Below are 25,370 nucleotides of genomic sequence, written 5' to 3' on the forward strand. Positions count from 1 at the left end.
TTTTATTGATTTCAGAGAGGTATGAAGAGGGAGAAAGAGATAGAAACATCAATGATGAGAGAAACATCAATCGGCTACCTCCTGCATGCCCCCCACCAGCTATTGAGCCCGCAACCCGCACATATGCCCTGACCGGAAGTCGAACCATGACCCCCTGGTACATAGGTCAGTGCTCAACCACTGAGCAACTCCATCCAGGCAATGATAGCCAATTTTATCATTTTAAGGCATATACACTTCCTGATGCTTATTCACTTATTGATAAGATCGCTACCTTCTATTAAGTGTCTAGTCAGTGCTTGGATCATGGCAGCTGCTTTGTAGACTTTGCTTCACATGCTCAGAAATGTCCTATACTGTAGGTGGTATCAGACCCATTTTATAGAAGAGGAAACTGAGGTTAAAGAGATTAATTAATGTTCCCCAGGCCTTATAGCTGGTAAACAGCAGAGTCTGAGTCTTCCCTAATCTGACTCCATAACTTAGGTTCTTTTAACTGTCCCATTCTGCCTCTGTAGGTCGTGTTGAGTGGCCTATGCTTTGTATGGGGACTGAATGGCTGAGGGGACTCTGACCCTGCCCTCTGGGAGCTTTGAGTCTGGAGGCCAGGTATTTGAGGGCTGGATAAGTGATCCCAGTAGAGGAAGTATCATTATTTTGTGGTCTGTGGTATAAATTGTTCTAGGTGTTTGCCCTTTTGCCCATCTTCTGCTAATATTTGCTTTTCTTGGAGAGTTTAACCAAAGAATGATAGGGGGGAAAGGTTTGTAATAATCTCCTAGGCATTCATTCATCTGAGCTGGGTCCCCCTGGGGAATCAAGTAAAAGGAATCTTCTCTCAAGGAGTTAACATATATACTGCTAGATCTAGACTATTTGAAGCAATGAAAAACCATATATTATGCTTGGCACTTGTGTACTGAATAGTAAGTGGGTATGGTTTTGACTTGGCTGTAATTTGAAGTAATACTCCAAAAGTATTTCAGTTTTACATCTTCATTTATTTACACCAACGCTGGCTTTTACAACAATCTGGCTTTTGTAAGTTATCACAAGAGATTAGAAATTTTCTCATAACAAAGTTAATTTTCATTCATTTCTAAATATATGCCATGAAAAGAATTACACTTAGACTAACTTGGAGTTTAAGGGGCATTAAAATTTGCTTCAGGAAACAAAATGAGGATGGAAGCTGGAACTTCAAAAAGAGTGAGAAATTAACTCTTGCATAAATGAGTTTGTGGCAAATTTAAATAAATAGGAATTGGAGTAGTTTTTGTGTTTCTAGCCAGTTTCTCTGTTTTAGAGGCAACTCTATCAAAGGTTTTCCCATTCTTTGAATAAAGGTAAGCATATACTTTCTTTTAAAAAAAAACAACCACCACAAAACAGAATATCTTAGTAGTAATTATATTTACTTAAACATTATTTCACTGCCTTCTATGGAGGTCACCTTGTATTGTTTGTTATGAAGTACTTTTGCTTCTGAATCTTGATTCCTTTCTTGGAAATGTTAATATTATAGAGATTTTTCCAGGGCCCTAACTTTTCATGTCAGCTTCTACCATCTTCACTAACAAAGATTAGCAAGTGGCCTGGGAAGTAATTTATTTAGTAGATAGCCTGATATCCAAGAAGTTCATTACTCTAACAGAATGGGCTGTATTTTTCCAATCTACAAGTTGTTCCTGGGGAAGGTGAAGGATAAATCAGACACTTTTAAGTTTTGCCTAGACACCTGTAGGCCAAAGAGTACAAAGTGTTATATCTGTACCCATAGGCTGGATGCCAGGTATAAAAGTGCATAATTTGTCATGTGGAATAGTGGAAGAACTGGCAGGCAGCTTTCCTTGTTTATTCCTTTCTTATTAAAGATTTTTTTAAATTAAATCTTTATTGTTCAGATTATTACATTAGTTACTCTTTTTTCCCACCATAACTCCCCTCTACCCAGTTCCCACCCCACCCTCCGCCCTCACTCCCCACCCCCTGTCCTCATCCATAGGTGCACGATTATTGTCTAATCTCTTCACTCACCCCCACACCCCTTTCCCCCGCCCCAAGAATAGTCAGTCCATTCCCATTCTATGTCCCTGATTCTATTACAATCACCAATTCATACTGTTCATCAGATTATTTATTCACTTGATTTTTAGATTCACTTGTTGATAGATGTGTATTTGTTGTTCATAATTTGTATCTTTACCTTTTTCTTCTTCTTCCTCTTCTTAAAGGATACCTTTCAGCATTTCATATAATACTGGTTTGGTGGTGATGAACTCCTTTAGCTTTTTCTTACCTGTGAAGCTCTTTATCTGGCCTTCACTTCTGAATGATAGCTTTGCTGGATAAAGTAGTCTTGGTTGTAGGTTCTTGGTATTCATCACTTTGAATATTTCTTGCCACTCCCTTCTGGCCTGCAAAGTTTCTGTTGAGAAGTCAGCTGACAGTCGTATGGGTACTCCCTTGTAGGTAACTGATTTTCTTTCTCTTGCTGCTTTTAGGATTCTCTCTTTGTCTTTTGCTCTTGGCATTTTAATTATGATGTGTCTTGGTGTGGTCCTCTTTGGGTTCCTTTTGTTTGGGGTTCTCTGCGCTTCCTGGACTTGGAAGTCTATTCCTTTCACCAGGTAGGGGAAGTTTTCTGTCATTATTTCTTCAAATAGGTTTTCAATATCTTGCTCTCTCTCATCTTCTGGCACCCCTATATTTTGTTACTCTTTGTGGTGCTATCAGTTTAAGATCCCAAAGCTATCCTGGGATTGTTTTGGCCAGTATCCATTGAGTAGCACCTTCTTCATTTTCAAGATTCGTGGTATTTGGCAAACATGTGTTGAACACCTTCTGTGCATCAGTCACTTTGCTAGGAGTTGGGGATTAAGTTTTTTGTGTGTTTTGTTATTGTTGTTTTTAAAAGAAATGAATAGGCAAGTCCCTGCAGTTGTCACTGAGGGTCTAGTTCTGGAGACAGACATGTAGGCAGGCTGAGAGGATACAGTGTGGGGAGAGTGGGAGTGGTGGTGAGAATCACAAAAGGCCTTCTGAAATTTTATACTCTGAGCAGTCTAGAGGTTGAGTTGACCTGCCAGAGAAAGCATTCATAAAAGCTTTTACACACATTCCCTTCTCTTTGGATTTTTCTTTCTTTCACTCTTCCTCTGGCTGCTTCCTGGTTCCTTCCACCTCCCACCCCAGCCGCTCAGCGTGTCTTTCCCTTACACCCCATTTCTCTCCTGCTCTTCTGTTTTTCTTCAGGACTTTTCCACAGGAGGACTCGCACGCAGCCCCTCCCACAACTAAGAAAGCCAAGCCAGCCAGCGCCCTGAGAGAAAAACACATTTCCTCTGTGCTGGATTGGAGACCGTCACTGCTTTTCTCTAGACGTCTTCACCACAGATTTAATTCAAAATCATGTTGAAAGGTAGTGCTAGGAATTGATTGGCGGGGGGGTCGGCGGGGGAGGAACTAGCAAGAGGCAGGAGGAAGTCACTCCGTGAGTCCCCAAGCCCCAGCGCTCATTCTGCTCATTGCGGCAACTACACCATGGTCAGGAGAAACAGGGCTCCTTTACAGATGTCTACATCCCCAGTAAAAGTAACTTCAGTAGACATTCAACAGAGATTGAGTTGTGGGTATGCCAGCAAGAGGCACTAAGGTCGGAGATGTTATAAATACTATTGACTATGCTTTGATATTCTTATTGATTTTTTTTGTTGCTGTTCAGTAAAATCGTATTGCTCTCAAGCAAAGGAAATCAAAATGAGGTGACTACCTCCATTTCTGAAGGTGGCATTTCCCCTTTATCATCTCTCCAGAGGCGCGCTCGACCTGATTAACTTTACTGGCCTCTAGAGTTGTGCTGTCATTGTCCTCTAACTCCTCCAGTGAAGATGCTGGTAGATGACAGAGCCCGTGTGGTGTGGGTGAGAGGCTCTGCATATGGGGAAGGGTGTGGAAACATCAGTTGTTTTTGTATCTGTGATGCCAGCGGGTGCCCTGAATTCGGTAGCTCTCCATCACTGTTTGACCTTGAGGACAGGTGTCCTCCCTTGTCTCCAATTGTCTCCATTTTTCTTGTCTCGTGTTTGTCTTCTCCATAGAAAATGGTGATGCTCGCGTGCCGACCATCATCAGAGCATCGCTGGTAGAGGTGGCATTTTTGTTGTCAGCACCTGTCCCACTCCCAGGACCCAGGAGCACCCATGTGGTTCATTGTGTAGCCAGGCATCTTGCTTAGGACCTCAGAGCACTCAGCCCACCAGGGTTTGAACTGACTTGTCTCTTATAAGCAGCATAGTCGTCCTGTCCATTTAGTGAACTATGCTCGTGCCAGTGGACAGGCCTCGCTGATGCCTTACACACTCTCTTTGGTCATCTTGACAGAATGTTGTTGGCGTCCACGTTGTAATAAATGTGGGTGGTTGAGTTGGAGAGGAGAGGAGCACCATTGGGTACTTCGCATTGGATTCAATGGGTTCATGATTTTTTACCTTAAGCCACCGGATGTGGAGAGCTTTGGCAGGTTTGGGGCTCCATGTCCTAGGGCACTGCCACCCATTGATCCTCCCGATCATTGCCGCTACCCAAAACATGTCTTGTTGATGGGCCCATTTCCTGCATGCAAAGCCAGAGCCACCAGCCAGGAGTCAGCCAATGTTTAAAACATGATGCAAGTCTGGCTGCTGCACTTCCTGTCTCAGAGATTGATGATCTTTGGCTGTTCTGCTGATGTCATTGTACATCTGGTTTTTGGGAGAGTCTAACAAGGAAGGGGACTAGTTAATCTAGCAAGAACCCATTACGCCATGAATGATGAAGGGTGTGCTCCTGTTTTATTCCTATTTGAGTTGTTTGCTTCATCGAGGAAAACAAATGGTCGTGTCACCCTATAGAGAATTTCACTTTCTCTTTGACATACAAATAAACAGCCTCCCACGTTTCATTTATTTCTGCTACTGGTGGAAGTGTTCGTTAAAAAAAAACCTCACGTTGTTATGTTCTTTTCCTATATCATGACCTTCACGATGGGGTAGGCAAGGGAAACCAATAAAAATATGTATATTTTTAAAGAAATGAAGGATCTTTCACTACACATGCCCCCAGAAACCCAGGTCCATTAAAGCAAGATGGATGAAATGATGCCAAAACAAACTAACAGCAGGGAGGAGGGTATGAGCCTTATCTTAAAATGAGTCTTCGTTTTATTTCCTGTAATATGCCTTGGAGATGAGAATTTGACTTTCACTAATTCATTAAAGTAAAGCATTCAAGTGTCCCTTTCCTTCCCTCTTGTCATCTTCATCTGGCAGAACGTTCCCAGCTATGGGCACGTTTATTTGTTTCCACTAAAACCCTGTGTTGAGCTTCTGGCATATAAGACATGTGTGAGGTGTTGGTTGTTAGCAGGTGATAGATGCTGGCTAATTTGGATTTTCCCAGGGCTGAATCCTAATTGGCCACTTTATGGGCTCTGGTCCCTAGTAATGTATACACTTCCTATTTATATTCCTTGACACTCAGGCTGTTGGAGCCCAGCAAAAAGACTGCTGCTGTGTTTGTGACCTTCCCATTGCTAGCCAGTATTGATTTGTGGTCAGCCAAACCTGCTTTGAGCAGTGGGTTTGCAGGCCCATGTCTTGGGGGTATGTGGATGTGTGGCAGTGGAGGGTAGAGATTCGGAGGTCTTGGCATTCTGTTGCTAGGTTACTGAACCCTGAATTTTTGAATCCTGAACACGCATTTGTGTTCCAGAATTGTATTTATGGTTGAAAGCAGCTGCTGGGTATATTTTGGGGAGGAGCACGGTGAGATATAACATAAATATAATGGACTAGCTAAAAACAGTACATCAAAAAATAATTATAAGGAAATGTTTATGGCAGACTAGGAAAACGAAATTGACTCTCTCTCTTCCTCCGTCTGCAACACTGGAAGAATCGTTTTGTTCACAGGCAAGGAGTTGTTGGGCAGCGTTTATGGGGCCATCATGGTAACTCAGCCATGAACTTGACCTTGTAATAAAAGTTAACTGATGCAATTGTGGATGCTGCAGCCACTCCCTCCTCCTCCCTCCCCCCCGCCCCAGTAGATATAGAAGTAGGGGTGTCAGTCTTGGGTATTGGGTTTTCTTTCTCTTTTCATTCCTTCTATATTTTCTCTTCTATTCATAATTTTGTATTGTATGGACAAAAGTTTCTATTTAAAAGTAACATTAGTTCAGAGAGTAATTGTACCAAATTATGGTGTAATTATGCTATCAACATTTGACCTTTTAAACAGTCTCTAATAATTCAAAATTTTCAGTAGCACTTGGAAAAGTTACTTTTTCATAATTTCCATAGTTCTCTCAGCCTGCACACTTTTGCTTTCTAGCCAACATGCTGGGTAACAAATATTTATACTCTTTTCCTACTTTCTGCCAAGAATTGGGCAGGATCAAAGACATCAAAAGCATGACTTGCCTTGAAAAATTCATAAATGAATTAGGACACCAAGACAAAAATGCACAAAAGTTAATAATATAAAACAGTGGTACAGGTGATGTGCCAAGACTGTGTATATGATTATTTCCTAAATGAGAGGTAAATGCTGACTTCAGGAAGAGGGGATTCCCACAGGCCAGGTTAGACTGAGATGGGAAGACACGTAGCGACAAGTACATATGGACACATGCTGATGAATTTGGAAAAGGGGAAGATCTGTGTGGCTTGGGGCAAGGTTTTGTAGAGGTGATAAGATTTGTTCTGAACCTTGAAGGATGGGTAGAATTTGAATAACACAGACTAATGGGGAGCGCTTCCTATTTAAGGTACAACTGAGCAAAGGCACTTACTGGTAGGGTTAGAATATGAACACTGTCCAGGGGATAGTAGATAGAGACTGGACTGGCTAGAGTGCTGCACCTGTTAACAGCTGGGTGAGATTGGAGATGTAGATGGAAAGCCTTGATTCCCATGAGGAGTTCATACTTTCTTCAAGAGGCATTCATTTTTTATTTATTTATTGAGCACATATTTTGAGCTAAGCATTGTTAGAAGCTGGGGATACAATAGGGAATAAGAAACATAGAGTCTGTGTCTCTCAAGGAGTTTATATTCTAGATTTGTGGAAGAGGTAGACAGGCAATTAGGGAATTAAGAATCCTGTACTATATGAGGGCTAGGAAGGGGACTTACCGTGTTCATGGGGCCCTTTTAGGAGGTACGGCTCACACAGAGTAGAAGTTAGCCAGGCAAAGGTGAGGAAGGAGAGCTGTCTAGGCAGGGAAGGTAGCAGGTGCAGAGGTAGGAAGACCACGCCAGCCCACTGCTTGCTATTCTGCAGAGGTTTATTGAGTTACCACTCTCTGCCTAGGCACCCAACATAGGAGGGGAGACAAATACAGGAGATGGTTTCTTCCCTCAAAGCGCTTAGTATCTATAGAGGGATGTCTAAGAAATACCAGATAACGAACTCTATAAGCAAGGGTTCAGGAAAGACAGAACAGGGAGGGAAAGAGCAGGATAGTGTGAGGGCTGCTTCCTGGAAGGCTTAATCGGTAAAGAGGTGGGTGTGTGAACAAAACATTGAAGGAGAAGGGTGGTCTGTGATACCATCTGATGTGATGAAGAGGATACTAGTTACCTTAAGGCAGTAGGAAGAGGTGACAGTTCGTGGTCAATGGGTCTGGGACCTGGCAGGTCCTGAGTTAGTCACCTAAACTCCCTGGCCTTCAGTATTCTCATTTGTAACATTAAGAACCTTGACCTCAGTGGTCTCTGAGGACATGTCTAGCTTGAAAGTCCCGGAGGCATTAGTGAGCCCTGGAGGACCTGGGGCTATAGGAAGGATCCAATAGAATTAGTGCATTAGAAATCATAACTTGTCTTTGTTCTAGAAAATTAACGGGATAATTACTAACTTATGAGAAGTATGACTTTTTACAAAAATTGTTAATCATGTTCTGATGTTTTTAAACCTACCAGTAGGACTGTCCTGATGTCCATTGGAGCAATGCCAAGTGAGATTTTCCTTTCTCAAAAAATCTAAACTCCCAAAGAAATACGTCCTAGAAGAGGCGGATGAACAAGTGAGAGGTTTAGAGGCTGGGCCCAGGAAGTAATCTACAAATCCAGATTTTAATTTGGATTTTAAAAATTCTTTAAAAGTTTCAGGGAGATCTTGGAATTGGAAAATGTTTGCAGTTCCCTTCCCAGGGTGGTAATGACAGTGATGTAATAGAGGCGATGGTGGGGTTGACACCCTCCCAGATACAGGAATACTAAGCAGCTTGCCAGATGGGCCTTTCTCATATTCAGGACCAAAGCTGTCTCAACCTGGCCACACTCTGGAGGTCCCCCAGACATGACAGCTGGGCAGAATAGTGGTCAAGTCCTAAATGTTATAGAATATGTTGTGCCTTCCTCCAAGAAAAGGGTTTATCATCAAGCCATGCATCTCGTTCTCTAGTCAGAGGAAGACTTGCAGCTTCCACGTGTTAGACTGGGACTGAACATGGGTCTGTTGGACAATTCACACCAACAGGGCCGGCTGGTGGGTCTGGATGCTCAACTGCGCCCTCCTGTTGGTGGGCTCCGGTCCTGTTGCTGCTGCCCAAGCCCTCCAGTCCTCCCAAGCTGTCACTCTAATCTCATTCTCTCAGTACATTTGCTGGGAAGGAACACCACGTTCACTAATTATACCACTTCAGATGGGGAACATTGGGCTGATGATTTACAATAATTATTTCAGAGTAGACTACAGATGTTGGCAACATTTATGAGGTCATGCTAGCTCATAACCTATAACCCTGTAATGTTCTTTAATAGCTTTTCCGTGGCTGAAGAAGAACATCAAGACTAGAGAAGAGCTGCTTGTCCTCCCTTTTATGTTTTTGTTACCTCAGACTGTACTAGACACTGCTGAGATGTGGTGGGTACAGAGAGAAGGCAGCGCCATGCATGAGCGCGTCAGGGCAAGAGAGCATCTCCTGGTACGTTACAAAGGAGAGGCCATTACTCAGCCGACTTTGCTTTGTCCTCCTGGGTCTCTTCTCTCAGCTCCTTGCTTTTGTTTTCTGTAAGTAGACGATTGCACAGAATGTGCTTTTGGCCTAGCTCTGCAAGATCGATGAAGCTGCCGAAAGCCTTGTGCGTTTCTTGAGAGCAGCATGAAAACTGAGGTGCCTTTTGTGTTGTTTTATTTTTTTGTGTGTGTGTTTTTTAAACTCAGTAGGCTAAAGGGGCATTGATTTATTCTATCTGGAAATGATATTTATAGTTTCAATTTGTTTGGTTTTCTAAGGACATCATTCTTAAATAGTTCTTTGTCTCGAAGAGCTGATCAAATATTTAAATTTCAGCAAAAACAAACAAACAAGCAAAAAACATACAAGCCATAAAACGCCTTCATTTTCCGGGGTGGGGTGGCGGGGGTGAGTTTTAGAAGCACTGCTAAACATCCCTAGATTCTAATCGAAAGTCAGGAAATGTGCATCCATTTTGGAGTCTCTGGTCCCTAATGGAATGTTGAGAGCTAAATAAGTCTCCCTATCCCCCAAAATGATTATTGAAATAAATAAAAGTGTAATTATCTGGGGAAGATTAGAGCCAACAGTATAAGTGCCAAAAGCTTTCAAAATTGCATTAGACTAGTATAATATTACATATTCTCTTCCTAGCTTTTTAAATCATATATTGTATATAATTTTAAATCATCTATGATGGCTCAGATGAACATCTTTTACTGTAGTCACTGGTGAGGCACTCAAGAAATTAGTGTCCATGCAGGTGACCTAGGGCACGGCGTGAGGAGAGCACCCTTTCTTAAAAGCCCCCAACATTTCTTTGTGAGAGGAGCTTTATAAGAGAATTCATTCACTCAACATCTATTGCAGACCTACTGTGTGCCTGGCCTGTGCCAGGGGGAATAGAGAATAATAATTAGGGCATGATCGTGACCTTGGAAATCTACCTGGTGGAAAAGACAGACGCACAAACACATAATAGCAGGACGATGGGAGCTGCACATTCACTGAGGCTGTGACAAAGCTTGGGAGAGCTCACGGACCTTCAGCTTGTGTACACACAGCAGCCTTTGTCTTCGAAGGCCTGGGAGGTGCCACACAGAGGCTGACCTCCCACCCCCAACACTACAGAAGCACAGGCTGCTCAAGGCTCTCTTTTGCAGGGGCTGCACATGGACCCTGAGCTTCTATTACAGAATGTTCAGTCGCCTGCTTATTTGGGGGCAATTCCTCAGGACCATCTAGATGCCACCATTCACCTCTCATCTCTCTTCCCGTCTCTTCTTTCCAGTCTCTTTTGCCTCTGCCCCTCTCTTCTTAAAGTTCATCCCCATCCCACTAAATAATAATGATAATGGTGATGATGATGACAATAACTGTCAGGTGTTAATTGCTTATTGATTGCCAGGTGCTGTCCTAAGCACTTTATGTATTATCATCTCATCGACTCCTCCTCAAAATTCATGCAGTCTTATCCCATCTTATAAATGAGGACCCAACGCAATGTGAAGTGAGTAATTGACCCAAAGCCACACAACTCTTTTCCCTCAGAAAAGCACAAAATATTGGGTATGGTCTTTGCGTCTGTAGATCTTTCATGGCGTGTGTGTGAGTGTGAGGAAGAAAGAGTCATTAAGTCCTTCACCAACAAAAATATTTTACCTTTTTGCTTTCTTTAAGTTTTCAGGCCCTTCCAGATCTTGAGCTGTTCTGGATGGCGCTCGGAGGTTCTAGAAGACAGAATTCCAGATAGCCAAGGCTTACCCTTAGGGATGCTTATTTGAGTCAGCAGCTCTGCCCAGCAGGCGTGGGGGGTTCACTCAATCATTGGATCATTGTTGACGCCTTCTCAGACCTAGGATAGTGTGGCGGAGGGAGGGCACAGAGAAAGAGAGAGATCTTAGACCAGAGTTTTCACCGGTCTCTAATGGTGATTTCATTTATTTTAGTATGGAGGGGGGAAAGGAGGAAAGGTTATTTGGGGAGGGAAGAAGGACTCACGTTTAGATTTTTGAGGGAAATACTGTTTATCAGTTTCTAGGATTCAGATCTTTTCAAAGTGTTACTATATTACTTTGTTAAAAGTATACAATTCTGAGGCCATTAAATATATCTACACTCAAATATTAATACCAAAGTCTTCAAATAAAATATAAGCAGACTTTTTTTTGTTTACAAATGATTCTCACATTTGCTCCTAATGATTAGTTTAGATAATTCATATCTTTTGTGTCTACTGGTTGTATTTATTTTTATCTGCCACAGTAAGAAGTTTAAGGCTGAGGTATGAGCCAGGCCGGTATTAAGTTTAGAGATGGGAATTGAGTAAAAAAATACTTGGATCCCAGTAGTCTTGTGTAAAGTTGAGGCTCTTAATTGCGTGATGAAAACATTATGCGTGCTTTTCCCATGTGCGCATCAGACAAGGATCAATGGCATTTGACTCTTGTCCTTGGCACATGAAAGTGACATTCACATTTGCAAGGGGCTTGTCCAAGTACTTTATAGTGTTAAAGAGGATCAATAGCTCAAAAGTGCCATGTCATCTGTTTCACTGTCCTCATCAGTCAGTGCTCTCTGAAGGTCTACGAGTAGCACAGTATGCTGATGTTCTTACATCTCTTGTTGCATAAAATAAAGCTGAGGCAAGCACTAATTTAATTAACTTGAAATAGCCTATGACTCTCGAGAACATCTCTGATCCTCTCTTTCCCTGTGATGTGCATTAGTCATTGGAATTTTATTTTTAATATGTTTTTATTGATTTCAGAGAGAGGAAGGGAGAGGGAGAGAGAGAGAGAAACATCAATGACGGGAGAGAATCATCCATCGGCTGCCCTCCGCACACCCTCTATGGGGGATCGAGCCTGAAACCCAGGCATGTGCCCTGACCAGGAATTGAACTTTGGGTCGAGCTCAACCCCTGAGCCACACCAGGAGGTGGGCTGGGATTTTATTTTATTGTTTATGATCTGTTAGCCGTGTCTGAGTGCTTAGCCCTTCAAGGGCAGGAATCATATCTGCTCTTCACAATACATTTCAACATGCAGATCACCCAGAATGTTCTTCACGGCTATTCAGGAAGGATCATGACTTCTTTGTTTACATCAAAATCAAATTGTGCTTTCATAGTAATTCACACTCATTCTACTTTCAGTGTCTTGTCGCTTCTCGATTTTTGTCTTTCCCTTTCCGTCTGTTTCGCTCATTTTCTCTGGGGCTGCCTACAGGAGTCCTGGGCAAACCGATTCCACCCAGTGTTCGTGAAAGGCCATGGCTTTGAAAGGTAATGTCTCGCACCTGGCACAGCAAAGCATGCACAGGAAAATATTACTTTGCGTTTATAAGTGCTTTTCAAAGCATTTCATTATCTACCTGCATTGACAAAACAATTTTTCAAAAGAGGGGAAACTGCTATTATTATAAGGGTCCTGACAAAGAAATCACATGGCTTTGTCCCAGTGACAAGGGGAACCAGCAGCGGACCCATCAAGAGGTCCCGGTCTTGGGTGTCATGAAGCAGAAGGTTTCCCACGGACACAGGTAGACAGCTTCCTGCAAATACTCACGGAATTCTGAATCCTGAAAGTGGGAAGAAGTCAGAGAACTCGAAGTCCAGGGATATCTGCCATTGGCTTTGATCACTGAGGAGCAATTCTAGAAACAGCATAATTCTGCATAGGTTCTCCCTGGTGTGGGATGGGTGACTTTAATCAGGATGTCGTGTTTTTCTCTCTTGCCTTTCCAGAAACAGTGCCAGCCATGCATGAACCTGTGTGAGCATATGTGCAGGCAATGCAAGCGTAGAGATTGCAGGTACAAGATAAGGCATCAAACTCTTAAATCCTTAGCTGAAGAACAATTATTTCACGAACTTTTTCTAACCAGCTTCCTACAAGAAATAGTTTTAAAATGCATTTAATTTTTATTAATTAAAAGCTGGATAGAAAAGAGGAAAGGGTAGAACTGGGCTTTGTTCGTGTGTTTTTTGTTTTGTTTTGTTTTTCACTTTATGCGTCATTAAAATCAACATTCTTGGGCCACAACATCACTGGTGAGAATTTTTAGGTCTCATAGGAAATTTTTTGGAAAACAAAAACTTGCAAGGATGTCCTAATTCGGTAAGCGTTGAAGTAAAGTTTGTAAATAAATTGGGTTCAGGTAAGAAATGGCCTCTTTGGCCCTGGCCGGTTTAGCTCAGTGGATAGAGCGTCGGCCTGCAGCCTGAAGGGTCCCAGGTTCGATTCTGGTCAGGGGCATGTACCTTGGTTGCAGGCACATCCCCGGTGGGGGGGGCGCGGAGTGCAGGGAGCGGCTGATTGATGTTTCTCTCTCATCGATGTTTCTGGCTTTCTATCCCTTTCACTTCCTCTCTGTCAAAAATCAATTTAAAAAAATATACATATACATATATATATATATATGAAATGGCCTCTTTGTAAGGGGTAATTTCATTCTTAGCATCACTTGGGCATATTTTCTGGTAGATCATAGAATCAAAGAGAGGGTCAGACAGAGGAAGTCCAGCCTTGGTACCCAGGCAGGCAGGTGACCTGAGCCCACTCCCATTCCACTTGTCACCTTGCCTCCCCATCCCCACCCCTCACTGCAGAAAATCCAGCAGAAATGTATCATCTTGCCTAGGATGTCTTCTTTCTGAGAGACACCTCCATACGATTATTATTTGGGGAAGTGAGAGTTTTCCCATAAAGAAAGCAGAAGCCACACTTCCCGTTTCTTTGGGGATAATAGCATATTGTTGATTGTCACGCCACCAAATGAGTGTGAGGCGAGGAATGAATATCTCCTCTGATGCCAGCAATTGCTTGTACCAGGAAGGCTTGACTTTCCCAGATTATTCTCATGTCACATGTGACATCTCTTCATGTGTTATTTTTAATGTGCACAGTGGAGTGTGAAATGGTGGGAACAGTAGCCCTAGGATACCAGAGCTTCATGACTAGACATCACTTTAGGCTGCCGTCCTTCCTCCCAGCGGGCTGCTGTATTAACACTCATTTTAGTGAAGCAGAGCAGATGGGCAAACAGACTGATTAGTTATTTATACATATATTTTTTTTCTCTAGGGAGCTTAAATGTTGACTCTTTCTTCAATAAAAGAAAGCAGTCTTCAGATATCGCCTTATCTTGATTTCCCTTTTTAATCAGAGGAAGAAAGGGGTACTTTGCTCCTGATCTATTAATAATGTGTCTGTCTCTTTTCCTCTTTTTTTTTTTTTAAATTTAAATTCTTTATTGTTTAAAGTATTACACAAGTCTCCTTTTTCCCTCATTGACCTCTCCCCAGCCACTCCCACCCCCCAGCACATGCCCTCACCCCCCTACTGTCTGTGTCCATTGGTTATGCTGATATGCATGCATACAAGTCCTTTGGTTGATGTCTTATCCCCTTACCCCCTGCCTTCCCCCATAGGTGGGACAATCTGTTCGATGCTTCTATGTCTCTGGTTCTATTTCTGTTCATCAGTTTATGTTGTTCATTATATTCCACAAATGAGTGAGATCATGTGATACTTATCTTTCTCTGACTGGCTTATTTTGCTTAGCATAATGCTCTCCAGTTCCATCCATGCTGTTGCAAATGGTAAGAATCCCTTCTCTTTTACAGCAACGTTATATTCCATTATGTAGATGTACCACAGTTTTTTAATCCACTCATCGGCTGATGGACACTTAGGCTGTTTCCAGATCTTAGCTATGGTGAATTGTGCTGCTATGAACATAGGGGTACATATATCCTTTCTGATTGGTGTTTCTGTTTTCTTGGGATATATTCCTAGAAGTGGGATCACTGGGTCAAATGGAAGTTCCATTTTTAGTTTTTTGAGGAAACTCCATACTGTTCTCCACAGTGGCTGCACCAGTCTGCATTCCCACCAGCAGTGCACGAGGGTTCCTTTTTCTCTGCATCCTCGCCAGCACAGCACTTGTCGTTTGTTGATTTGTTGATGATAGCCATTCTGAGGGGTGTGAGATGGTACTGCACTGTCGTTTTGATTTGCATCCTTCGGATGATTAGTGACTTTGAGTGTCTCTTTTCCTTAACTGCTGACTTCACAGCTTTCAGTGTGCCCATTGCAATCAGAATTTGATTTTTCTTCAGTCCTCTACGCTGCATGTGGTAAATTCACATTCTTTCTGGCCTAGGATTTCTGTATGGAGTTTACCACTTTTAATTCATTTTTTAGAAGTATCTTTCTTGACAAGGAAACTGTTTGTAATATTTTTGGCTTTTCTATCCAAAATGAAAAAGTCCCTGAATGATTGTTGGAAAGTGAAATTATCCATCATATTATGTAAATATGAATATTTTCCCATGGATTTTTAAAAAAATAAATAGGGTCAGATATCTCTTTGATTTTTCTAAAAACAGATGTTGCTTATTTTTTTTTTTCTTCCCAATTTCATAAAAGTCGTTTTTTTGGTGAAACTATTCCTCCAGTTCAAAACATTAAGGTAAAGAAAAAAGCCGTCAGCAATTCCACTTCTGGGCGTATATACAAAGGTAAGGACACCACTGTTTGGAAGAGAGAGCTGCACTCCCATGGTCATTGCAGTACCATTCACAGTAGCCAAGGTATGGATACAACCGAAGTGTCCATCAACAGGTGAATGAATCAAGACAATGTTATGTATTTCCTTACAAAGAAGGAAGTACTGCCATTTGCAACAACATGGATAAACCCTGAGGGCATAATGCTAAGTAAAATAAAAGCCAAACAAACGCTGTATGGCTGCATAATATCACCTTAGTCAAACTCCTAGAAACAGAGAGTAGAGAGTGGTGGTTGCCAGAGGCTGGGGGTGGGGATGGCGGATAAGGAGAGGCTGGTAAAAGATACAAACTTTGTACCCTTTGAATTAGAAGATAAATAAAGTCTGAAGATCTAATGTATAGAAATACAGTGTGGTGCCTATATGATAATACTGTTTTGTATAATTGAAATTTGCTAAGAGAGTAGAACTTGTGCTCTCACAAAAAAAAAAAAAAAAAAAAAAAGTGTACATGTGTGAATATGGAACTTCCTATTCCATGGAACAGGTTATGTAGCCATAAAACCATTTGGGGAAACTAGTACACAAAGCCATGGGCGGTTCATTAGACCCCACGGTTTTAGAGGAGCTGACGGATCCTATCATGTAGATTATTTAGTTTTAAAAAAAATCATCGTCATTGGGGCTTGGTATTCGAAGCTTCCATCAGACATCAAAGAGATGTTCCAGTTTAATTCTCATGCTGTGATCTCTGAGTTCAGAAATAGCATGTTGTTCATAACAGTATGTGAAAACGAGACTCTCAGATCTGCCCAGCATTGTGGTCTCCGCATGCTCGTTTGCACCATCAGACTTACCTCGCTAAGTGGTGTGGTTTCAAGAAGGTAGATGAATGGAGGGGGTGGGGGTTGGGAGAGAAAGGCTGAGCCAAACTAATGGAAAAAATGGAAGATAAAAAAATTATGCTAGTGTTTATGTGAAGGATAGTACAAACCAAGGGGAAATGTTTTTGCGCAGATTACTGGAGCAGTCATTGTAGGGGTACATTTTTTAAGATCTGTTCAATTTGAGGTCTTGATTGGACTGAGGTCAAGTAAGAGAGTTTTCAGTAGAAATGAAACCTTGACTACATCAGGCTGTAAAAGATGCAGTTCAGGGGTGTTCTAGTGTTTTTTTTATTCCTTCTTCCCTCCCTTCCTCCTTCCCTCCCTCCCTTCCTTCCTTCCTTCCAAGTCTCAAACCAGGAACCCTACCTCCTTTACATTCCTTCTCCCAAGGCTGAATGAGGTGCCCTGGGGCGAACTCCCCTGTCATCCTGTATTTAACCTGCAATACGGGTACCAACCACATTGCTGTAAAACTGGTCTTTCTGAAATCAGTCAACCAATGGGTCCAGGCTGCCTGTCACCACCTGAGCCAATTAAGCAGAGACAGGGTTGAGTCATAATATACAAACTATGAGTGTTTATTCCAATAATGCCAGCAGGTCATCCACAAAAATCTGCTCTACCCTTCCCCATAAGCCAGCTGCTTATATTGGGTAGGACAATGATTACATGGGAAAGTAGGAATTACAGGCATGGGAAAGTAGGCAAGGTATAAAGGTTACAGATTACAGGCAATGTGAGTTGGAGAGGGGCGGGGTCGCAGAGGGCTGGTGCCTCGGGGGACCGGATTGTTTCAGCAACCAAGTTGTTGATCCAGGCAGTTCTCAGAAAAGGGGGATGGACTGCATTCCGAGGTTAGCGCCCATGTCCCAGGGCGTACAACTCTCAGCCCGGTTACAATGTACGGAACCATCATGATTGATATTTCTTATCATTATAGCTTGTCCCCAGTATTCTATTTCTTTCCCTAACATTTCTAATGATCTCCTTTCTCTGTTCATATTCTGTGGGGACTGGGAGGAAAACCTTATCCCGGCTTATCCCCAATACCCACCAAACACATGTCTGTCAGTAGTTTTCAGTCAATATCCGTTGATTAAATGAATGAGTGATTGGATAATTGGTTATGTGCAGAATGCAAATGACATAGTAAAACACTTTCCCCAGTGATCCATCAGCTTTACGGAGATCTGATGCCTCTCAAATGGCTTTATATCACCTTCAAAATGGGCAAGATATTAATATATAGTTAGATGAAGTAAAATTTAAAAACATCAGTCTTGATATTACCGCTGTAAAATATATAGTGTGTATGTTTCGAAAACAAAATCTACACCTATTTATGATTTGGAGAGTGCTCCTATTGGGCAATAGTGTTTGTGTTTTAAAATATAATACCTGGGAACGTCCTGAGTCATCACTTGAATTGAATATAAATCCCATCTAATCTGGATGGTAACATGCCCCTCACCTCCATGCATGAATAACGGAGTAGGCCTTTAAAAATTATCCTTATACTAGAGGCCCGATGCATGAAATTTGAGCATGGGTAGGGTACCTAGGCCTGGCCGGCAATCAGGGCCGATCTCTGGGGCAACAGGCAGAGCGATCAGAGGGCCCACGCTGGCACCTGCCTTGGCCAACTTGGCGCTGCCTGCTTGCTGGCCCCGCCCCCCACTGCCGCCGGTCGCCTCCCTCTGTGGGGAGACCCGTGGGGCAATGGGGGGGACCCCCATTGGCACCTGCCTTGGCTGGTGGTCAGTGCACATCATAGTGACCAATCGGTCATTCCGCTGTTTGGCCTATTTGCATATTAGGCTTTTATTATATAAGATGTTTTATGTTTGTTAGCTTGCTGCCATGAATTTGATTTTCATGTGATTTCAACTTTTTAAGTCAAATAAGATTTTTGATACAAACACAACTTTAAAACACTGCACTGTGCTTTTCAGAGGTAGGTAGCAAAGGGTAATTCACGTCTGAGATCCTTACATGTACTTCTTGGACAGCATATGAGGAAAGAGAGAATCCCAGAGCGGACAACTGTGAATTGTCATGGGATTTCCCCTGTCCTTTGGGAATTTGTTAGGTTTTCCACTCTCCCTCCTATTTTCACTTTGTTTATTTGGAAGAGGTGGCAACAGACAGGGAGGCAAGTGAGGCTTCTCCTCTCAGGTTGGTTGCTCACCTACGTGTGAGGTGGTTTTCCCACATTCCTTTTTAAAAAGCAAGGATTTCATTCTGGGAGCCCACACCTGTGATCTTCCCTGGTAATGCTGGAGGTGTGGAGGAAGGGGGTGCCGCCCTGAGAAGTGCTGGCGGGGAATGCAGACCCGTAGCAGCAGCAGCAGCAGCAATCACAACAGCCCTTAGCAGCCACCTGGTTAGGAGTCCCTCTTCTACCCTTACACCTGAATCCGACTCCTGTAGTTCTTCTTGTCTCATATTTCAATGATGTTTCTTTGAAAACCATGATAGAGTGACAGAATGGATTTGGACACTACTAATATCTCTCAAGGTATGCTCAAGTTGGGATCAGAAAGTGTATGGTGACGAAAGGAGATTTGATTTTGGGTGGTGGGCATACAATGCAGTATACAGATGACGGATCATTGCATTGTACACTTGAAACCTATATAATTTTATTAACCAGTACACCCCAATAAATTTAAAAATAAATAAAGAGATCCCGTGTTTTATTATACAAGAATTCGGAATGAGGCTTTCTATATCTTATGACATTTTATAGTTTATCTTTAAGTTGGATAAAGTTAGCCAGGCCTCCTCCAGACCCCCAAAAAGCGGGTGCGTACACACACACACACACACACACACACACACACAGTGCTCTTCCACATTCTATTTAGTATCTTAGCCCAGGCGGTTCCTTACGTGTGGATGATGCTACCATCTTCTCAGCCTGGCAAATTTCTGCCGAACTTTTAAGACCCTACACAATAGCACTTCCTCTTTTAATCCTGCCTTTGCCCTGTCATCCTTTAATCTCCTCTTTTGAATTCTGCCTTGTCATAGATGCTTATGAAACCGCTATCGTGGCATTTACTACACTGTATTGTGTGGATTTTTAAATATGAATGTGAGCACATGTACCCCATCAAGTCCCTAAGCTTTATAGGCCAGTATGAATAGACCATCAAATCAAAATACTGTTTCTTTAATGGCATTATTGCTAAATATAAGAATAGGGATGTGTGTGTTCCATATAGCTTTAAAACCATGAAAATGTGTTAATACGAGGCTACCTAATAATGTAGAAAAACGTTAAGCATTGGCTGGGGGCAGGGGGATAATCTTTCTTGTTTGTAAAACTCTACCAACTGTTAATGACTTAATACAACCAGTGATAGAACCTAGTCTGAAAACTATGCAAAGACATGGTCAGTGTTGTGGCCGTAGAGTTTACTAGTATATTGAAATTTGCACTTGCTTGGCTCCATTTAAGAACATTACCTTTGTATCTCAGTTCATTTATTAGATTGATTCAGAATTAACTTGCAGTGTTAGGGTAATTTGAAAAACTCCCTTTGCTGAGATTTTATGGTTGAAATGACTTGATTTCATGACACGGATGGATACATGTCATTCACACTCTAGGAAGAGGGGCTCAGGGGGGCAGCAATCTTGTTGGAAGAGAAAGCCTGCAGCTGCGTTTTGGTATCTGTTCTTGGGACTGGGAAGCATCAATTCTTTGTAAAGGAGGCAGGAAAGTCGTGAGAGGAGGGTGCTAATGAAGATTAAGAGCAGTAGCTTGATGCTGCTTTTCCTGCCATGAGTGTGAGGAGGTGAGGGCCTGTATTACGGTGGGATGGATGGAGATGAATGAATGGGTAGATGGTCAAAAGGAAACATCCGTAAGACTGGAGTAAGTCATCTACAATGACAGGTTACGGATAATGAAAGAGTAAAATAAATAAAAATAAGCAAACTGAGCAGAACAAACCCTGAGAATTTGGGCCATGACCTTGGATGGGGTGAGGGAAGGTAAATTCACTTAACCAGGAGATTATCTCCTTTGTGGTTCATCAGAGATCAAATGAAGACACAAGACTCTGAAAGAGATAGACAGCTGCTTTGTTTTCTTCACATTTCTACATTGCTCAATCCTTAAAACATTCAGCTAGCTAAGCAGAAAATGGACAAAAGTAAATTGAAGTCCTTGCCCTCATCTCCTTCCTTCATTCTACAAAACAATGTCACCTCTGGTCAAATAAAATGCTGAATTATTTGCAGAACCCACCAGGAATGTGTAAACTAGTCCATGTCCAGCTTAAGGAGGAAGCCACCTCCTCCTGGCAAAATCTGAGAAGCTGAGGTCAGGCCTGCAGGGCAGGATGGGGAAGAAGAACTTTCTCCAGCCGCCCAAATGATGTGCATCTCATGAGCATGCTTTCCTTCCTCTGAAGGCTTCTGATATTCCAGAACATTAGCAAACGTGCTTGCCTGTGTCTGCCAAGTGATAGTGCTCAGATATTTATTTGAATAAATAAATAAATATGTATCTATATTTTTATCTCCTTAAAGAGTTCAGCCATGTGTGGTGTAGGGTCCATGCCTTCTGCTCTTGCTTGCTGAGCAGGGATCAGGTGGGATGGTCCATGTTGCATTGCGTTCTGCAGGGCTCAGTGCCAACCCCAGCACAGTGAGGCCGTGCAGGGATTCTGGTACATTCCTTGTCCCACAGCACAGCAAGACTCCCAGACATGGGCTTTGTCTCACTCATTCTGATCTAGCTTTTGCTTCTTGCAGGTGCGCACATCTCGACCAAGTCAGCAGGAGGGCGGATTTTCTTCGTGTTTAAAGAGAAGAAAAATGTCCCCGTGTGTGTAGCGATGATTTGCAGTTCAGCCCGGCTGAAGCTGAGCGAATGAGACTATGGGCTGTGCCTCCGCCAAGCATGTTGCCACTGTTCAAAATGAAGAGGAAGCCCAGAAAGGGAAAAACTACCAGAACGGAGATGTGTTTGGCGGTGAGTGCCCTTGAACTTTAGTCTTGACCTGTTGATCCAGGCCTTTCACTTTCGAGGGAGTGAATCCTTGTAGTGTTAGGATGTTATACCATTTGGGGGGGGTGTTGGGGAAGGACTGAGATGTGAGAGAAATCAATGCAGATTTCATACATTGGACAATTTTCATTATAACTTATGCATAGGGGGCTTCGAGGAGGACCATGGGGGTTTTATGCCAAAGCTAGCATTTAAATCAAGTTTTCAATGGGACATAAATAGGTGTATGAAACAGCATCCACAGGGTGTCCTGGCAGAACTAGAAGCCTGAAAACAGGTCCAAAAGTGAAGAGAGTGAGGATTAATAAATGAGAGAGTGAAGAATGGGGGAGGGGGGTTGTTAATAGACAGTTATTCTTTATGTGAATGATAACATTTCTAAGTCACAAATACAAATACAATGAATTGAATAATCATTTTTTAGCCTTTCTATGATGTTTCAAGGTGACTGTAGAATATCTAGTGAGAAGGTCACAAACTGCCGACTTATGGCCACATCTGGCCTGCAAATATAGGGTGCCCCTCAAAAATGTATACACATGCTTTGAATAATTATAAAGACAGTGTTTATTAAAATAGATTTCATTTTCAAAATTGAGCTGTGAGCTGTTAAAGTGTGTGGATGGCAGAGTGGGTAGCGGTTTCCCCTGCATCAGGCTGTCACCTCCAGTGAACCACTAAGCCTCCCTGGTGGTCAGTTCACTTTGCCTGCCCGGCCACTTCTAGGCTTTTGAGTTCACCTAACCTTAAGTTTGTTCCTTGGAAGATCAAGTATCGCTCTGATGAAGTATTGTCTGTGTGTTAGTACAAAATTCCAGTTAGTACAAGGCAGCTGCAGCAGTTTTTTTTTTTTTTTTTTTGAGTTACTTGATCAGTAATACGCACTAGTTGGCATTTACATGGCACTTGTATTCATAAAAGCACCTCTTGATCTCATGTTTGATCAAGAACCTCGTTGAAATAATGTTTCCATGCAATCAGCTGAAGTTGCACTACACAGTCATTGTCACACAATTCTACTGCCTTTAGAGCCTCTAGGCTTTGATCCAGGGTAATGGCTGGTTCAGTCCCTTGGTGATGAGTTGGGAATGCTATGGAAGGCCCAATGCTTTGCTTGCAGTGGATGGGTATACATGGGGAGGAGGATTTTGTTTCTTTAAGAATAAGTACTAGCCCAGCCAGTGTGGGTCAGTGGTTGAGCATTGACCTGTGAACCAGGAGGTCACAGTTCAATTCCCAGTCAGGGTACATGCCCAGGTTGTGGGCTCAATTCCCAGTGTGGGGCATGGAGGAAGCAGCCGATCGATGATTGATGCTCTCTCTCATCATTGGTGTTTCTATCTCTCTCTCCCTCTCCCTTCCTCTCTGGAATCAATAACAAATATAAAAATTAAAAAGATAAAAAGAAGTACTAGTTTCCTGGAACAAGTTTGTTTCTAGTGTTGACTACATAGGCTTTCGAGCTATGGAGAACAGGAACATACCATCTTAATAAAACTAGAATCTAGATCATTGAAACCACAGTTTCTGGGAAAATGGCTCATTGGAACCTAAACATCCATTTGCTAACTTAGTTACAACTTTTATAGCCGAGAAGACTTTCTATTGTCTGAAAGTACCATTTGTATTTTGCAAGTGTTAGTATTTAATAAAGGAGCCTCGTGTTGGGCAATTGTTGCCTCCGGATCTCAGCGGCATTCAACAGTGAGCACGTCTTTCTCAATCACGAGTTGGTGGGTCAGCTGGAGTGGCTCCGCCCCATGTCTTTCAACTTCCTCCTGGGACCAGGGAGCCAAGGGGGCATGCCCTCCTTTTGCAAAGGGCAAATGCACAAGCGATACATAGGGTGCCTCTTAAGCTTGGCTTAGAGCTGGCACGCTGGCACTGGTACCAACATTCAAGTCAAGTCACATGAACAGTTTCAGAGACAAGAGACAGGGAAGTACATCCAACCACAGTGCATTCATGGCAAGGGTGCGGATGTAGAGAAGGGTCAAAAATTGAAGCTGATAATCCAGTCCAACCCGAGCCTGCCCAGTCTGTGTGGCTCCATGCCATCCATGCCCATGCCATAAAGTACAGCTGCGGCCTCTAACTTTTCTTTATCCTCCTAATACTCATATTGAAGTTTTATTCACTCCTGCATTTGTCATCTCATTATTCTCTCTAGTAAACATTTGCAGGAATACAAGGAGGGAGAGAGCTCCCTAAACCAATCAAGGGACATTTTTTCTTGTCCTACAAGGGCCTGGGAGGAGAATTGTCAGAGTCCAGTGTTGCACATCAGTGCCAGTGCCCTGGATACTACTGAATGGTAGTGCTTGAACACCACAAGAGCAGGTCCTATCTGTGTTTCTCCATTGAAATTTGTTTGCAAGCAGTGGAAGTGTACAATACCCAATATGATCACAGGTGAATGATAGATCTGGATGGACCACTTTTAACTATTTGATATCTTTTTTTTCTGAAAATGTATTTTTATTAATTTCTGAGAGGAAGACTGAGAGAGTGAGAGAGAGAAACATCAGTGATGAGAGAGAATCATTGATCGGCACCTCCTACAAGCCCCTACTGGGGATCGAGCCCGCAACCTAGGCACATGCCCTGACTGGGAATCGAATTGTGGCCTCCTGGTTCATGGGTCAATGCTCAATCACTGAACCACACCAGCCATGCCCGTTTGATATCTTTTGTCATCCATTGTTTCACTGTAACAAAGTACCCCAAACTTAGTGGCATGAAGCAGCACCTGATTCTATGGGGTAGCTGAGTTTCATCTGCTGTTTTTGCCTGAGCTCAGTCATGCAGGTGCATCCAGCTAGGAATGCAGCTCGGCTCAACGGACCAACCCAGTTCTAGGCCTCCCTGTCCCCTAGATCTCTTTCTGGCTGGGTAGTCCAACTTTTCACGTGGGTGTGTGCTTCTAAGAGATAAAGTAGAAGCTGTCAGCCTAATGCCTGGGCTTGAAGGTCCAAGAATGTCACTTTTGGCACCAGTCACAAGACGCAGCCAGCGTCAGGGGAGCCCAGAGGCTCTCCATCTCCTGGGTCTGTGCCACAGGGCGGGGAGGAATTGTTGGGGGCCGTCTTTGGAGACTGGTCCCCACACCCACTGAGGGAGGCAACGAGAAGTCCATGACCAGATTATATTCCAACCTGGACAGTTATATTCTTCTTTGTACATCACGCATCCTTTTTTTAATGAATAAAGTAGCCTCATTCACTTTTTAAAAGCTAAATGTTTGAAAATGTTATTACCATGTGTTGCTGACGTGTTGACAAAGTCTGTGAAGCGTGGTGTATTTGGGGCCGGCTCTGGAGTATGTGTGCGCACACACATTCGATCCTTTTCCTAAAGGTGTTAATTTAATTTTGTAGCTTCCAAGGACGTGCTGGGGAGCATTGATCAAGCAATGTGTTTTGACAGATGGTAATTTCTGTTCTTATGAAGCAGTTTGATCTCTGATATTTTGGTTTATTTGGGAGACTGACCACTCCAGAAGTGTGAGACAGAGTTTATGTAGACTATGCCACCATTAAGGATTGAGTGAGAAATGGGCGTCTTGATTTCTAGATTTCATAGAATTCAGGTCATCGACGCGGAAATTTACCACTGACATTTACCCAGAGACTTTCTGTCACTTTAAATATCAAAGCATAGCAAGTTTCGGATCTAGAGTTGTGCCTTACATACTGTGGCCCTTTCAGAGGTAGAATCCAGGCCAGAAGCTCATCTCCAGATGGGAATTCCCTTCCCTCATTGGTCAGGGCAGATGTGAAGAATGGCCTGCAGATCTGTGAGGTCATTCAGAGGACAGCTGAGCAGACTGCCAAGACCAGCTTGCATAAAATAAGTGACCAGCAGGTTCACGTTATCATAAACGAGTTAAGCAAGTTCTAAGGAAAGCCAGGTGCTTACTGGATTTCTTTCAGCCGTCATC

The 25,370-nt window shown here is 42.7% G+C and overlaps 1 protein-coding gene across 2 annotated transcripts in view; it reads left to right on the forward strand.

Moving 5' to 3' along the window:
• CUNH1orf21 (chromosome unknown C1orf21 homolog) overlaps positions 1-25,370 on the forward strand; it is a 179,869-nt gene that overhangs the window by 51,183 nt on the left and 103,316 nt on the right. For both annotated transcript variants that reach the window (XM_070396536.1, XM_070396537.1), the window contains exon 2: positions 21,175-21,394. In XM_070396536.1, coding sequence (XP_070252637.1) covers positions 21,301-21,394 — 94 coding nt within the window. In that variant the 5' untranslated portion in view covers positions 21,175-21,300. The remainder of the gene's footprint in view (positions 1-21,174; positions 21,395-25,370) is intronic.

Source organism: Myotis yumanensis, unplaced genomic scaffold, assembly GCF_028538775.1.
Source record: "Myotis yumanensis isolate MYYU_CA2020_CCGP unplaced genomic scaffold, mMyoYum1.0.hap1 SCAF_17, whole genome shotgun sequence".
Lineage (NCBI taxonomy): Eukaryota > Metazoa > Chordata > Mammalia > Chiroptera > Vespertilionidae > Myotis > Myotis yumanensis.